The sequence below is a fragment of the Alligator sinensis genome, unplaced genomic scaffold (genome assembly GCF_000455745.1).
Source record: "Alligator sinensis unplaced genomic scaffold, ASM45574v1 scaffold987_1, whole genome shotgun sequence".
Lineage (NCBI taxonomy): Eukaryota > Metazoa > Chordata > Crocodylia > Alligatoridae > Alligator > Alligator sinensis.
Genome location: NW_005842574.1, coordinates 272,471 through 289,060, shown reverse-complemented (window position 1 = coordinate 289,060; position 16,590 = coordinate 272,471). Strand labels below are relative to the sequence as shown.

Genomic DNA, 16,590 nt, shown 5'->3' with positions numbered 1-16,590 from the left:
TACGCCCTGATCTCCCGGTGCTGAAGGTCTCAGTTAAGTCTGTTGCTGAGAGCAGGCAAAACAGCTGTTCAGTATCACTGCTTTATCTCCTTGAGACTTCTTATCGTGCACATGCAGGGAGGCGGCTTTGTCCCACTTCCAGCTCTCCAGGGGATATCGACCTAGTAGTGACTTCCCTGCGTGTCTGTTCGGGCCATCTGCCCTGATACCACCATTGCTTGACACTGTTATTTCTTTTCACTGTCTCCAATTCAGCCAGCATATTCCTGGCAGACTGACCTCAACCACAAGTGCCACGACAAGCTGTCCACCCAGCACAAGCAGCGAGTATGGGCCTGAATACTACAACAGGAGCATGGCTTTCTCCCGAGGGGCGTCCACCTCTGAGCTACCGTACAGCTCTAACGTAAGCAGCGGCCTAGGAGAACGATGCATTGTAGTGACAAGGTTATGTGATGACCTGGGAAGGATTCATAGATTTCATAGACATTCGGGCTGCAAGGGACCTCGGGAGATCATTGAGTCCCAAGGCAGGAAGTCAGCTGGGGTCACAGGATCCCAGCAAGATAAACATCCAAATGCTTCTTCAAGGAGTCCAGAGTAGGTGCTTGCATCAACTCTGGCAGCAGTCTGTTCCAGGCCGTGGGGGCTCGGACAGTAAAGATTTTCCTTGTGTCCAGCCTGAAACGGTCTTGGAGAAGTTTGTCACCATTACACCCTGTCATCCCTTGGGGCACTCTGGTGAACAGAAGTGCCACCAGATCCTGATGCACACCCCTTACATACTTATAGGCAGCTGCCAGGTCCCCCCTGAGCCCGCGCTTTTCAAGGCTGAAGAGTCCCATGGCTCTCAGCTTCTCGTCATAATGCCTGTCCTCCTGACCTCTGATCATGCGCGTGGCTCTCCTCTGCACTCTCTCAAGCTTCTCCACGTCCTTCCTGAATCATGGAGCCCAGAATTGGGTGCGGTAGTCCCGCTGGGGCCTCACCAAGGCGGAGTACAGCGGGAAGATGACATCCTGGGATTTGCTTGAGAAGCATCTATGGATGCAAGCCAGAGTTTGGTTTGCTTTACCAGCTGCGACATTGCATTGGTGGCTCGTGTTCATTTGCTGGGAGCTCACTGTGTGATTGCAAAGGATGAGAGGGCTTTGACAGCTTCCAAGAGATGACACGTTCTGAAAGGGATACCAGCATGGTGGCAAGTGAGGGTGACATTACACGTTACACTTAAACCATACTAAGGGCGCTTAAAACACGAGTGCCTGCACGTTAACACTCGTTAACTTGTGCTAAGTGCCCTCTGAACATCGCAAAGTGACACCACTTCAGGCGAGGGTTAACTGGACCCTACTACCACGCTCCTGTTAGAGTCACTTCGGTCTTCCCCAGAGAGATAAAACAGGCAACTTACAGTCCTCCAGCATCCCAGAATGCATTGCTCCCAGCCCCTCCTCCTAGCCACGCCCCTACTCATCGGCCCTCTAGTGGCAAGTCGGAGCAGTGCAGGCAAGAAATGGTATTAACCTTTCTTGTGCGACTGCTCCCAGGACATCCCAGCTTGAACACCGCTCTACATTGAGCAGGTTTAGTACGGTCTGAGTGTAACGGGCGCCTTCACCCCGAAAGGCATGGTGTGATCCAGCTGGCTCACCGGGGCGGGCTTGGTAGGCCGTGGACAAAGAAGCATTACAGCAAGCTAAAAGGGAGCATGGAGCTGCTGACGTGTCGTCATTGTCTGTGTGCCTGCCCTTACCCTGTGGGAAGTGAAGGCTAAGCCACGGTAGTTCATCCCTCCACGCAGCAGGATTGAGCTGCCCCGCGATAGCTCCCATTGGCTGGGGTAGGTGGTGCAAGCAGACAGTTGCTGCACGTCCCTGCCACCTCTAACTCGCTGTAATGTGCTTGTTTGTCCACGCCCATTAACAGGCTCCTGATAGAAGGATAGGTCTGAGGTCTCGTCTCATCCAGCTCCCTGCCTGAGACCAGATCATCCCTGTCCAGGGCAACGAAAATGGTTTGGGGGTTGGGGCGCACAACTTGTGAGGAGAGACTGAGGGAACTGGGGTTATATATTATGGGCAACCCCCTGCACCGGTGCAGGCTGGGGGTGACGGGCTGGGCAGCAGCTCTGCAGAAAACGACCTGGGGGTGACAGGACAAAAAGCCAAACAGGAGCCAGCAGTGCGCCCTTGGTGCCAAGAAGGCGAATGGCATCCTGGGCTGCGTCAGTAGGAGTGTTGCCAGCAGATGGAGGGCAGTGATTCTTCCCCTCTATTCAGCACTGGGGAGGCCACATCTGGAGTCCTGTGTCCAGCTGTGGCCCCCCCTACTACAGAAAGGCTGTGGATACATTGGAGAGAGTCCAGCAAAAATGGTTGGAGGGCTGGGACACATGACTGGTGAGGAGAGGCTGAGGGACCTGGGCTGATTGAGTCTGGAGAAGAGGAGACCGAGGGGGATTGAATAGCAGCCTTCACCTCCCTGCAGGGGGGCTGCAAAGAGGATGGAGCTGGGCTGGTCTCAGTGGGGGCAGATGGCAGGACAAGGAGCAATGGGCTCAAGCTGCAGCAAGGGGAGTTGAGGTTGGATATTAGGAAAAACTTTCTCATGAACTGTGATGTGATGCTACTGTGCAGTAGTAAAAAAGCTACTGTGCAGTCTGTCCCCATGAAGCCGTGCGGGGACGCTACTGCACAGTAACACCAGTTACCGCACAGTCGTTTAGTCCTTGTGTGTGCAAATACTAAATGATTGCGCAGTAACAACTGCAGAGTCAGCATCTAGTGTAGATGTGGCTACGTTGCAGCAAGGGAAGTTGAGGTTAGATATGAGGAAAAACTTTCTCACTAGGAGGGTGGTGAAGCACTGGGACAGGTTACCCAGAGAGGTGGTGGAGTCTCCATCCTTGGAGGTGTCTAAGACCGGGTAGACAAAGCCGTGGCTGGGATGATGTAGTTGGGGCTGGTCCTGCTTTGAACAGGGGGTTGGACTAGGTGTGAGCTCCGGAGATCCCTTCCAGCCCTCATTTTCTACGATTCTATCTAAATCATCCTATATAAATCCTTGTCTAGCCCACTACTGAAGCTACACAACAACCCTGTTGCACAGCTACAAGGCACATTGCCAGAAGCAGCAAGGGGCTCCAAATCTGCCCCAGGTAAAGCAGGGGGATGAGGACTGGGGGTATCATGTTGTTGCAAGGGGTGTTAAAATGTGCTCGAGAGATGCAAGAGATACAGAGGCCGTGCCCCCGATGCACAGGAAGGCAAACCCCTCCCGGTGCAGACCAGTCTGAGCAGGGGGGAAATCTCTTCCGGCCCCAGCACAGTGTGGGGCCGAACCTTAGCGCAGGGCAAGACCCTCCGAGCCAGGACCCTGCAGTGCGGGGTTGGTGCCAGAGGAGCATTGGCCCAGCCCAGCCCCATCCCCAGCCTGCGCTGCAGCAGCACCCAGAAGAAGGGCAGCGCCCCGACAGCTTGTCACATTTCTCTCCCAGCTATACGTTTGATCCAATAGAAAATAACACAGAGAAACCCTTGTGCCTCCCCGGTGTTCTCAGCATTTCTCAAAATATTCTAGACTCTTCAGTGAAAAAAAATTGGGGGATGTGTATTTTTATCCCATGGGTTTGACCTAAAAATACAAGGCATTTAATTGACATCCAGAAAATTAAAAAATGTATCAGGATCTCCAAGTCTTTCCCAGGTGGTGTCCCTTGTAGCTCACTGCTGCACAGGATCCACACATAAAATATGCCCTGCCTTGAAGACGGTGAGGAATTGTCCCCCTGGTCAGACTGGTCCAGACCGGGGGGGGGTTTGCCTTCCTTTGCAGCAGGGGCACGGCCTTGGCCTGGGCTCTCTCCAGCACCCATGATCCCCTGGCAGCAGCAGGACGTTGGTGGCCGTGGCCCCCCTGCCTTCCCAGGGGTGGCGGCAATGCCTGGGGCTGTGTCGGGGCAACTTCGTGGTGTGGCTCCGAGGTCGGACACAGGGCTCGTCTGGGCTTGTTTGGACAGGGCTGATCCTGCCTCAGGCAGTGTTTAGACTGGATGTGATCTGGAGCTCCCTGCCAGCCCTGCTTTCCTCCGGCTCTGTATACAGTCTGCTGAACGCTCAAGGGGTGGGTGACGCTGTAGGAGCCGTGCTGCTGCTCCTGACGTTGCGGTCGCCATCCGGCTGATAGATGCGCTCCTTCTTTACTCTCCTGCCACACCTGGGCGGAAAGCAGATAGAAATAGAAGGAAAAACTGATTGGGAGGTGGTCTTCCTTATACACATCTGGGTCGTGACTGTGGGTCTCTTCACAGGGGTCCTCCAACCCCTACACCCTGTCCTCGCCACACCTGTGATGTTCTGGGCATGTGTTCCCCATTTTGGGACTCTCCCTCTCCCTCGTCTTCATCCTGATAATGTCCTTTTCCAGCTGTTCCGTTAACTATCCGGCCGTTGCCACCTGCAGCTGGCTTGCACTTCTCGGCTGGCTCTCTTCTTCAGGCTGTTCCCTTCACAGCCTTTCAGTTGTCCCTGACACGTGGCCGTCTGGCTGGAGGTGACATTCCTGGCTGGATCCCGTCCCTCTCGGCAGGATTGTACAGGGGGCCCCTTTAACCCCCTCACAGAGCCTAACCTTTCTGGGCGCCTTTGGCAGTGGAAAGGGGTCTCCCTCACTCCTTCTGCCCTACGAACCGGCTCCTCTCGTCTTCTGTCTCTGCAGGCCGGGCCCCGCAGCGAGTCTTCTCTCAGCCCAGCAGCCACGTTCTCCACGGCGGACATCTCCAACTCCTTCCAGCCCCCGGTGAGTACCCGTGCCCTATGCGTTGCGGTGGTATTCTGGACGTCCGTCTTCTCAGGAATCTGGTCCGTCGCTCCACGCAGTCCCCGTTGTGTTGGCGGTCCATCCTCTGGGGGCTTCCTTTCAGCCCCTTCCCCATTTTATCTGCCGGCTCCTCCCCTGGGTGCCAGTCCACCTGGCCCGACCCCCACCTGTGTTTTTTGCTGGGCCCTGGGTGGGGCTGCATTGGGAGCACCTGGGCTCCCAGCTCTCTGTACTGTCCTGCTTTTCCTGCCATGGCTGGGGTGCGGGTAAGTTTTCTCCCCTCTAGTAACAGGCACGCAGAGCAGGATGTTGCTCCGGGCTGGGGTTGGCAATGCAAAAGCAGAGCATCTCTGGCAGAATGGGCGTGTGGAAGCTGACTGGGTTAACGTGGTGTCACTGAGTGCAGCGGCCTCCAGCCTCGTGCTGTGTTTGCCAAATGCGCCGGGGACGGCATTTACCTCTGCAGCTACGCATCCTAGCCGTGCCAGCCGCCCCCAGCCCGCTCCAGACGACCTTGTGCCACCAACAGCGCCCAGCCTTTAAAGTGACTTCCCAGCTGAGACCTCGTGGGGGTAGAAGCACGGAGAGTGGCCGGAGCTCGGCTGAGAGCTTCCTCTCACCAAGCGTCTGGCTTCCAGGGGAGCAGCTGAACCCAGCACCGCACCCCGAAAGCAATTCTGGGTGTCATGCTGTTGTCCTTCAAGGGGAAGGGAGGTGGTTTAGTGCATTACTCCTGGTGACCCTTTCTGTGCCTGCTGAAGCCTGTGGCCCCCCCAGGGCTAGCCCCCCTTGATGGTTGTTTCCTCCCTCCAAACCTAGGCCTCAGCGTCTCTGGCTTCTTGGAGTCTGCAGTAAGTTACAAAGCCAGGCTGCAGCCATTCGTCTCTCTTTGCTGACAGGTGGGGGATGAGAGGAAGGGCGTGTCTGGAACTAAAGTGTGCTCTTCTGGTTTATTTGCTCAGGTACCTGTGAAGTGTGAAAGAGAGCCCTTCCCCGTCCCCATTTCAGCAGGTGAGCAAACACATGTCTTAACGGTGCGCGTGTGCTGGCCAGGGCAGGGGCAGCTCCAGCACGCCCAGCCAGGGGCTCCGCTCCTTTGCTGCTTGCAGCGAAGTAGCTGTCGCTGCCCGGGGAGGAGGGTGTGTGCATGGAAAGCGAGATTTAACAGACCCTCCTTTGCGAGCCTTCAGACTGCAGTGCGACAGGAAAGGACGCGTGCAAGAGACACACACGAGACCCGGGTAAACCCAACAAACGTTAGCGTCAGGTTTGTCGCACGCGCCTTCCTTCTGATGGCAAGACCAGGATGGCCTTTCTTGAGGGGCCACGTGTCACGTGAAGACACAACTTTAAGTAGCCTCAGGGAAGCGAATTTTGCTTCTGCGTTTACCCAAATCTAAGACTATTTCCATTTTAAGACACCGTCCCTGGTATTTAGATTCTGTAGTACATGGAAAATTAGCAATAAATCTAATTGGAGAGTTGTCTTACATGCGTACCCCTCCACTGCTGCAGCAGGGGGAACAGGTGGTGCGGCGGCAAGCAGCAGGGGGTAAAGGGGCAGGCAGCTTGATCTCTGCCTCTTGCCCCCGTACCTGTCCTTCCTGTCACTTGCCTTCCTCTGGAACAGGGATGGGCAGAGTCTGGCCCATGGGACCACTGCCAGACTTTGCCTGCCCCTCTGCCCCCACCCTGTATAATGGCCCCAGCCCCGTATGATGGCTGTTGCTCTGACTCTGGGCTGCACCTGCCTGCCCCAGGCCAGTACTCAAATCCAAGACGAGGCTTTCCCCCCCATGTTGAATGGGGATTCAGATAAATACAGTACTTGCTGTAAGCAAGATCCTTGTGTGGCTTGTGCAGCCCCGTGCTAGCCCTGTTATGATGTGGCCGGTAAGAGGGTTGTGCCTCCAGGCTGGGCATCTGTATGGCAGGAGATTGTTTCTGGCACCACCTCGGCTGCCAGGTACCAGCAGCTCCTGGATATCTCTCAAAAACACCATTATGCTGGTGTTAACCAGAGCACCGGCTTCCCCATCAGAGACCATAAAACCATGGGTGAAGGGTGCAGAGAAGGGGAACAGCTGGAGACAGAGAAAATGGTGTGGACCCCCCCCACACACACACACACGCACACATGACTCCCCGCAGATTCAGTCCCGTCCTCACGAATTGCACATCTGCTGCTTTGGTAAAGAAGAACGCGGGTGGTCGAAAGCCGCCCGCATTCTGCGCTTGCTCTTGCAAGGGGCCCTGCAGGAGCAGTGCTGGGAGCAGCTCACGTGTGTGTTTTAGAGCTGAGTGGGTGATATCAGGGGCTGACCCCATTTCACACAGCACGTAGCCTGTGGAGCAAAAAAGGAAAAGAGGAAAACTAGTAAGAAGAGAGAAAAAAGGGAGGGGAAGAAAGGCGACAGAGGAGGCTGTGCCAGTCTGGTGCCAGAGGGGCATGATGGCACACAGCCTGACAGGCCGGGAGCCCCTGGACAGGAGCACTGGCACAGTACAGCCCGCACAGGGCTGAGGCTTCTCCATCTAACATTTCATTTTCCTCCCACCATCAATAAAGGGGTCTCTCACGTCCCAGTCGGAAGGGGCGTTTGGGGGAGGTGGCTGGATCCCAACGCTCCCGAAGACAACAGCAGTGCAGCGGACACAAAGGAGACCAGTAGAAACGCGCCCACTGCATGGAGCACAGACTAGTCCTCGTATTACAAAGCCGGCTTTCTGAGCTGATGACTTTGCACTGAGCACAGTGCCTTTGTACATGCGAGCCGATCTCCTTCAGCCGCGCTGATGGGCTGGAGAAGTGATACCGGAGCAGGTTACGTGACATCGTCTTGGACTGGTAATTTAATAGCGTTCACGGGGTGAATGCCGGGCACTGTACAGCAGCCTGCTTCATCAGTGCCTTATTCAGAGTGGAGCAGTCTGCACGCTGGGGCAAACAGTACAGCGCTTGGCGCTGAAGTATCCGCTTAGCAAGTGATTGGAAGTTTATTTCCACTGAGAGAAATTACCCAAGCCCGCTGCACATGGGGGTGATGTGTACGTGGGACTCCTCCGTCCCGAGGGCCCCTGACTCGAGGATGCGGTCACCGCCCCTCTGCCATCCAAAGCCATGTTGCAAAACAAGGGTTTGGAGTAAGAGGCAAACAAGGCTTCCCCTAAAGGCATGCAGTCAAATGCCAGGGAGTCTCTGCAGCCCGGGTGGTACTCCGGGGTGGCCTGCCCGTTTTGGTAGAGGGAAACGTGTTGTGGGGTTCGATTGTGGCTTAAGGCCCTCCAGTCCCCAAACCCAACTGAAACCAAGGGGTGGAAACAGCTTGTCCTGGCTCCTCCTTGGGCCTTTTGGACACAGATGCCAAGTGCTCAACATATAGCAGGGGTGGGAAGGCAGTGAAAACCTTCCAGCTTGGTAGCTAGTGCCACTGAGTTCTGGTTATACAGGGGTCATGTTGTTCATACTTCGTTACTGATAAATACACCTCTCGCCTCCGGTCTTCTGGTGAGGTGTAACCAGGAGATCTGGCTAGGGAGAGCCTGGCCTCTTTGGCAAGATGGTAAACCCGTCGAGTCTTGTCTCCCACAAGCAATTTGTTTCTGGTATTGTGCTTTTCTGTATCACGCTGCCCAAAAATGCTATATAGGCAGAGAGGCCACTGACTTCAGTGGAGAGATTCCCATTGGCTTATGTGCTCCCTGGAGTGGATCCCAAGTGATCGAGCCTGTGGTGAAGACAGAATCTGCTGTGCAGTTGGGCCTTTGTGGGTCAGGCGTTTGGTTTTGCTGTCTCAAAGCATCCCTGGCTGCATTTAGCTCGACGATGGAGTGAGTCCGTGCCAGGCTGGCCGTGACACAGCCCTCTTCCCCGCACCCAGGTCACAGCTGTTTGGTGTCTAACACGAACGCTGCCTCGCTGCAGGACTAGCCACACGGCCCGCTGCTAAGCGTGCAAGGGCGGCGAAGGTGTTGCAACGTGGGACTCGTGGCTTTTGCTGTATGCAGGGCTTTGGGGATGGGGCCGGTAGATGGTGAGGGGTCTTTCCTTGCAGCAGCGTCATGCATTACCTGCTGCTCCTCGGACGGTGCACCGTGTCTGCGCTGCCTTTTGTTTAGCAAAATAAAACCATTTATTCTTCTAAAAAACAAGCAGCAGTCATTGCACTGGGGCGGGCTGGGGGATGTTAGCAGGCTCTGAGCCGTGTTTGCAGCAGGGAGGAGACGCGCGTGGCGCCCAAGTGAGGAGAGCAGTGACGCTGGCTGTGGGGCTGGGCGCGCTGGTTAGGTGCTAGCGGCCTAGGTTTCCATTGTGCTCTTTGACGCTCTCCTTTCCTCCGAGGCTGTGCTCGGTGACGGCCAACCCAGGGTCTGTCCTGCGTTCGAGGGAGGGAGAGACCTCTTCCACAGCCGGTGCCCTGCTGTGATTGTGTGGGCACGGTGACCCCACTGCGTGTGCCACGCACCACTTCTTCCCTGCTGCTTTCTGCTCCAGGAGCTGAGATGTGCTAAGGCCTCTTCTAACCCAGCTCTGCAATATGGGGAGGAGAAGCCCAGCGTGTGCCATCACCACCCCCGTGTTAAATTGTCTGTCTAAATGCACCTCCGTGCAGGAGTTGCTGAGGGGTGACGCACTGGGTGACCATGAACTCCTGCTGGGAGAGACTGCTGGCTGCCTTCAAGATCCCCTGCCAGTCCCTACCAGCTCAGCCACATGCGCCAGGGCTTGGACACGTGCTGGGAGGAAGGGGGCATCGGTGGCTGTGGGGCAGGGAGCGAGGGGCACGGCCTCCGCATCAGCCCTGCCTGGACCCCAATGCTGGGGGCTGCAGGGGGGAGAGGAGCAGGAGAAAACCCTGCTCGGCCCCGTCCCTCTCCCTGCAGCACAGGGGGCCAGGCAGGATGGACCTGGGTCTGACCCAGCCCATGGCAGCTCTTGTGTTCTCACGTTGTGTGACAAGGCGCTGCGGGGCACGTGCATGGGGCTGCCGTGGGGCACAGAGGGGCATGGGGAGTGCACCTGGCACCAGGAGCACTCCGTGGGGGCCTTACAGGGCCTTTGAATTCCTGGGTTTGCACCTGCCTTGGAGCCAGGTGGGGCTGGGGTGGTGAGGGCAGGGGTCTGCTCCCGGGGGTGGGGGGAGCAAGTGGCTGGGGGTGCAGGGCAGAGGGAGGAAAGTGATCATGCCCTTTCCAGGGCCAGGTCGTGGCCTCCCTGCAGCAGGGTTCAGAGCGCGCCGTTTTCCCCACGGAGACAGAAGCCCCCGCAGCGGAGGTGGCCGAGTCTGTGGGGCCGGCGGCTCTGGTGCTGCACAGCGCCCGGGGCACTCGCTCAGCACCGGCAGGCATTGCCTGCACAGGTGGAGCAGGCTCGTCCTCGTGCGAGCTGCAGGCCTGGCCCTGGCTGCCGTCGGGGGCTCCTGATCCCCCCGCGCTCACTTTGCACACAGGCATCGCAGCAGCGGGCCCCTCCTGTGCTCCAGGTCTCCACCGATCGCCCTGGTTCTCAGACTTCACACGTCCCAACATGCCTGCGTGCAGTTTTCCAGCTCTCCTCCATTGCAGCCTCCCTCACCCTCCTCATCTCTGCCTCGTCCCTAGCTGAGCCCCACACCCTGCTGCTTGCTGCCTGTGGGTCCTGCGCAGGTGGCCTTGTTCCCCTCGTTTGCTCCACAGGTCCGTGTCCTGGCGTCAGAGGTAGGAGCCTCTGCCGTATGCTCAGCTCCGGGCATGTCCCGCTCACCCCCCAGCCCCACAGGCTGCAGACAGCACCCGTTGACCCCGGAGCAAGATGGACGGACTCCGCAGCCGTCCCAAGGGGCAAGGGCTGCTCCTCTCTCTCCTGGCAAGACCTGTGCACGCTCCCTGCTGCCGGTTCCTGCCTCAGGCCTTTTGCCTAGGTCGCCCCGGGATTGTTTCTCAGTCCCCCCGTCTCAAAAATGAGACCACGTCCCAGCCAGCGCGGGGGGCCGGGCAGGAAGGCAGCCGCTGGTTCCCCCCCCAAGAGGGCTGTGACGGGGGCATGACGTGGAGGTGAGAGAAGGAAAGGGATGGGGGTTGCAGGGGCCCTGCAGCCCTCGAGCACAGCCCGGAGCTGCCTCGTTTTAGGGGGCGCAGGCTCGGGAAGAAACGAGCACGCCGGGATTCTCACCTTGGCAGCCGCGAGGCAGGGGTGTGCGTGCACGTCCGTCTGTCTTTACACAACTTAAACTGCACCGTCGAAGGGGCCGCGGGCTGGATGTGGACCGTCAGCCGTGCGCTGGAAGCCCATCCCCTGCCCTGGGCTCGCCCGCGGCCGCACCGCCCGTAGCATGTGGGTCGGTGGGACCCTGGGCTTCTGGGCTGTATCGCTCTGAATCGCGGTTCTCAGCCTTGTCAGACCCCGGCCCCGCTCGGGAAATCCCAGCTCTTGGTTTTCACTCGTTTTTTTGACTATGGAAAAAGAGTGGAGTAATTCTTGTCGCCAGGACCTCAGAAAGGTCGCAGCAGGGCAGTGCTTTAACACGGCGGGCTCCTCTCTGAAACCCCTGGTCTATCTTGGGAGCCCCGTCTGCGTGCGTGGCAGTGCTAACGCTGCGTGGCAGCCCGCGGCCCCTCGGAAGCAGCTCGCGGCATCCTCAGCCTGACCGCCGCGATGAGCTGCTGCGAGGCCTCGATGGCGGTGTTGTAGTGAGGGCTGCTCTGGATGGGCGTGGAGCACTTGGGGCACAGCTTCAGCTGGACGTGCCGGTCCTGAGCCTCGCCGGGGCTGCCGTCCATCCACCGGTGCAGGCCCGTCACCTCGAAACGTGGCCACGTTCCTCCAGCGCCACAAAGCCGGCACCCGGCTTGTTCTCGCTGCCAAAGAATAATCTGACCAGCTCGTACCTGTGGCACACGCGGCACTTCGGGGGGCGGGGCTCCCTGCAGCGGTGGCCGCACACTTGGGCCTCAGGCAGGGCTTGTTGCAGCGGGGCGGCTGCATGTTTCCGAGCAGGTCCGCGTGCAGCGGTGGTGCCTGCAGCGCCAGGTGCGGGGCTGGATGCAGGGGAAGCAGGCCTCCCCGCAGGGCTTGCGGCAGCCTCTGTGCCGGCACTTGTTGAGGCAGGCTGTCTTGCACGGCGGGCAGGTCTCGAAGCAGGGCGCCTGGCACTGGTGGGAGCAGAGGAGGACCTGGGTGCATTTCTTGCGGCAGCTGATGTGCAGCCGGCCTTGCAGGCAATCGTGGCAGGTGCCTCGGCAGCGGTGCCCGCGCCCCAGCCTCTGCTTGCGCATCTGGCGGCAGACGGGAGGTGCCGCTCGCTGGTGCCATTCAATTCTCACCTGGTGGCAGCAGGGCAGCACAACCTCCCCCTTTTTCAGGCACTTGCAGGACTGCCCGCAGTCAAGTGTGCACGGGTGCTCGCATTTCGCGCACGGCGCCTGGCAGACCCATTCACCGGCCGGCACGGAGCACGGCACCATCTGCCGGTGCCCGCACGTGGGAATCACCTTTTCCACCTCCTTGGTACAGGGCAGGCAGGTCTCAGGGCACTTCCCGCGCAGCGCAGTGTGCAGCCGCCATCGGGGATCCTGGTGAAGCCGGCGCTGCTCTTCACCCCCGTGAGGGTCTCGGGGTGGTTCTGGCACTGGGCGTCAGCCCGTCCGTCCCCCCCGAGGTTCTTGTCCTGCAGCAGCCGCAGGATGTTGGCCCACGGCTGACTCGCGGAGCCCGCGGAAATGCAGACCAGGTTGCCGATGCAGTAGAAGCTCTTGCTGGCCCAGGAGAAGGCCACGCAGAGCCGGTTCTTGTCTTGGAGGAAACCCACCCTCCCTTCCTTCTTGCTTCGCAGCAGCGAGAGGAGGAGGATGTCGTTCTCCTCCCCTTGGAAGTCGTCCACGGCATGTCCCTGCTCTTCATCAGCGTGCGGATTTTCATTACCTGCCTGTGGTAGGGGCTCAGGATGGTGATGGTGATGGTGATGGTGATGGTGATGGTGATGGTGATGGCACCCCCCGGGTAGCCCGGCTCCAGCAGGTACCGGCTCAGCGAGGCTAGGAAGCATGCCTCAAACTTACTGCTGTAGCTCTTGGACTGGTTGTCGTGGGTCTCTGCTCCCATGTGCTGGATGAAGAGCACGCTGCTCTCTACGCCCTGCGGAGGTGGTGAGGATCGGCACGTTAGGGAGGCCTCGCTGCCACGTGACAGCCGTAGTGGGCATATCTTCGTAAGGGGCTGGCAGAGCCCTCCGGAGACCACGGCTTGGCTCGAGACAGGATCCTCCCACCTGAACCACCCCACACACACCTGTGTCTGACCGCTTTCCAAACCCACAACAGAGCAGAGTTTTGGGGAGAAACAGGTGGCTTTCTGCCACAGGGTCACGGAGCGCCATAATGGTCCGCTTCCATCGGCCACTCGACCTCGGACCCCATTTCCCAGCCACCGGACTGTGGTGTAGCCAAGGCCACAGTTGGCCAATTTTCCCACGAGGAGACATGGGACACCAGATCAAAGGCTTTTTCCAAGTCCAGATATATGATGTCAGTCTCTTCTCCCTTGTCCAGGTGATGTGTCACCTGGTCGTAGAAGGAGATGATGATGTAGTGGTAGACTCCTCCACGGTGTCCCCAGTGCCACCTTCCCCACGGGTTTTAACCCAGAGGGACTCCAGTCGTCCTCCTTGGGTGCCAACGTCAGTTTGGAGGGACGTGTAGCTGTCCTTGACATGGAGAGCTACGCCCCCACCCTTCTATCTGCATGATCTCCTGTACCGGTACAGCCGTCTATCCCTGTGGCCCAGTCCTGGGTGGAGTCCCACCAGGTCTCCGTTATCCCTGTGAGAGCGTAGTCGTTCTTGTTTAGCAGGAGGACCAGTTCCTCCAGTTCGTTCCCCAGGCTCCTGGCACTGGTGCACAGACACGCAAGTGTCCCACTGGAAGCCCTAGGCTCCCTTGCACTCCCAGGTGTGCGCTGTTCCAGCGGAAACCAGCGCCGCCGGGCTGCTCCGCAGCCTGGGGACAGCAAGCAGCGTGACCTGTAGAGCCTCCAGCAGTCCCTTGGCCACAGCCACGGGATCGCTCCCACGTTCCCGACGTCCTCGTCCGTCATGATGTCGCCGTCTCGCAGGCTCTGGAGCAGCCAGGCGTGCGCAGAGCTGGGGAAGGGGACGGGGGAGGCACGGGTGGGGTCTTGCCCCGCGGACCCTGCATCTGGCACCCACCACATTATTAGCAAGTCGGTCTCTTCCCCGTCGAGCGCGTTGTGAACCTTTCTCCTGCCCCTCCAGCATCTCTTCTCTAAGCAGCCCAGGCCTGGCCTCGTGAGCCTCCCCGTAGGGAAGCCCCTCCGCGCCGCTCAGCATCCTTGTGCCCTTCTCTGCGCCTGCCCCAGGTCTCCGATCTCCTTCTGGAGGTGCAGGGCCCAGCACCGGGCGCAGGCTTGGTGGCGTGGACGTAAAGGGGCATCGTGACACTTTCTGCTTTGCTCCCAATCCCCTTCTCCGCCATCCCTGACCTCGTGTTCGCCTCTGACGGCTGCTGAGCGTGGAGCTGCTGTTCTCAGCGACCGGTCCCCAGTGACTGCCCGGTGCCTCCCTGTGCTAGCAGCTGAGCTCGAGCCCATCCCAGCGGAGCTGGAGTTGGGGAGATCTTTGCCCAGGTGCTATTTAGTCACTCCACCTGTTCTCCGTGGGGACGATGAAGGCAAACTTCTCCTCCACCCTGCTCTTCTGCAGCTCGGCAGGGTCCTCCTCCTCCTCCAGGCTCCGCTCGTCCCGGTGCCAACAGTACGGGTCAGCCTCCTCCCTCATGGGGTGGGAGAGCCCATGGAGCGCAACCACGTGTGGCCCCTCCGTTCTGGGCCCTGCGCCCAGGAGGGTGCTGTGCTGCCGCTCCCCAAATACCCAGCCCTAAATCCTCAGGCCTTCCCCTGGCTTTGGGCTCCCGTGCTGGGGGCTGGACGGGGCCTGCCCGTTCTCATGCCTGCTGCAGAGCCCCCGGGGCGTTGGGCCCGGTGCGTGGGGCAGAGGTGTGCGCGCTACGGGGACCGGCCCTTCAGGCACCTGCCAGGGAGAAGAGGTCAGCCGGGCTGGGGGGGTCTGTGCACTCCTGGAAACTCAGGGATGGAAATAGCCTCGAAATGGCCAGGGCAGCAGCAAGAGGTGCGCTAAAAACACAAAAGGCCGACTAGACACCCCCAAGCATCCCAGCGAGACCCTGGACTGACTGAGCAGCAGGGTAGGGAGCCAGACCGGCTTGCAGGGGATCGGGTGCACGCTGGGTAGGGACGCGTGCGCCAGGTGCTGCACAAACCTACGCGAGCGGGGCGGAAACTCCTGCCCCGGAGCAGTCTGGCAGGTGACAGAACCGGGAGCAACGGGCTCAAGGGCTGCATCTACACAAGACGCTTGCTGCGCAGTAGCGTCTCGGGGCACGAGCCATGATGCGACGCTGTTGTGCAGCGGTAACGAGCTACTGCCCAATCGGTGTCACCAGGAAGCCGCGCGGGGACGCTACCGCACAGTGACGCTGGTTACCGCACGGTCAGCGTCTGGTGTAATGTGGCCGTGTTGCAGCAAGGGAGAGCGAGGTTGGATATTAGGGAAAACTCTCTCACTAGGAGGGTGATGAAGCCGTGGGCCAGGCTCCCCAGAGCGGTGGGGGACTCTCCATCCCGGGAGGTTTTGAAGCCCCGGGCAGACAAAGCCCTGGCTGGGATGCTGTAGCTGGGGCTGGTCCTGCTGGGAGCAGGGGTTGCACTAGACGTGAGCTCCTGAGGTCCTCTCCACCCCCGTTGTCTGGGATTGCACGATTCTCTTTCTCAGCAACACACTGGTTTCCCAGTTCAAGTCGCCAACTCTGCCTGAATGTGTGTCGTGCGATGAAACCTCCCATAGCGACATGAATTCCAGCGCACGGGCTTTGCATGCGACTGTGACATTTAAAAACCCACCGGACGGCTACGAATCAGATTCAACATTCAATACGGGTGTTCACGAATGTCTTCTCATTGGTCTCCCGGCGCCTCTCCGTCCCACGCCAGAGGTGTAGATCTGATTCCTGGAGGCTCCAGGGCCACCTGGGAGGGCTGCTCTTGCCTTCCACTCGCTGCCCACGGACCGATCGTGCTGCAAAGAGCTGAGGCGGCCCAGCCACGCGGGGGCTTTCACGCCAGGCCTTCCCGCTGCAAATGTCTCCGCGAGCGCGCCAGGGTGCTAGCACGGTGCAGCACCCCTGCGAGGATCCCTGCTGAGAATCCCCACTGGAGTCCTGGGGAACCCTGGCCCGAGCCTCCTGGCCGGGCTGCACCGCAGCAGGCCGTTGGCACATCGTGGTGCTAACACAGTGTGGCACCCCTGCAAGGATCCCCTGCACCCCGGCTGAGAATCCCCACCCCAGCGTCCGGGCCAAGTCCTGGGGAACCCTGTCCCGAGGGTCCTGGCCGGGTTGGTGCGGCGCCCCTGCAAGGACCCCCGGTTGGGAATCCCACCCCCGGGCCACCCCCTCCCGAGGGCTGCACGGGGGCGGCACCACCTTAAGCCCAGAGCAGCAGGTGGGAGGGATCCGGCGGCGCTAGGACCCGGCCGCAGCCAGCAATCGAAACGGAGGGCGCGGCCTGAGCAGCGCTCCTAATTGGCGGCCTCGCACGGCGCCTCTCGGCGCTGATTGGCGGAGGGCGCGCGCTCGTCGCTCGCAAGGCGGAAGCGGAAGGGGCCGCGACGGCGCCACGTGTGCGCGGCATGGCGGCGGCGGGAGAGGCGGCGGAGGCAGAGGCTGTGCGGGAGCTGCTGCGCTTCCTGCGGCCGGAGG

The 16,590-nt window shown here is 59.7% G+C and overlaps 2 protein-coding genes across 4 annotated transcripts in view; both read left to right on the top strand.

Moving 5' to 3' along the window:
- Positions 1 to 7,547, top strand: part of LOC102373843 — a 71,320-nt gene extending 63,773 nt beyond the window's left edge. The window contains exons 28-31 of the mRNA XM_014524107.2: positions 256 to 406; positions 4,720 to 4,800; positions 5,784 to 5,832; positions 7,391 to 7,547. Of these exons, the coding sequence (XP_014379593.2) occupies positions 256 to 406; positions 4,720 to 4,800; positions 5,784 to 5,832; positions 7,391 to 7,524 (415 nt within the window). The 3' untranslated portion in view covers positions 7,525 to 7,547. The remainder of the gene's footprint in view (positions 1 to 255; positions 407 to 4,719; positions 4,801 to 5,783; positions 5,833 to 7,390) is intronic.
- MROH1 (maestro heat like repeat family member 1) overlaps positions 7,478 to 16,590 on the top strand; it is a 102,068-nt gene continuing 92,955 nt past the window's right edge. For all 3 annotated transcript variants that reach the window (XM_025214233.1, XM_025214232.1, XM_025214231.1), the window contains exon 1: positions 7,478 to 7,669. In XM_025214233.1, the coding sequence (XP_025070018.1) occupies positions 7,618 to 7,669 (52 nt within the window). In that variant the 5' untranslated portion in view covers positions 7,478 to 7,617. The remainder of the gene's footprint in view (positions 7,670 to 16,590) is intronic.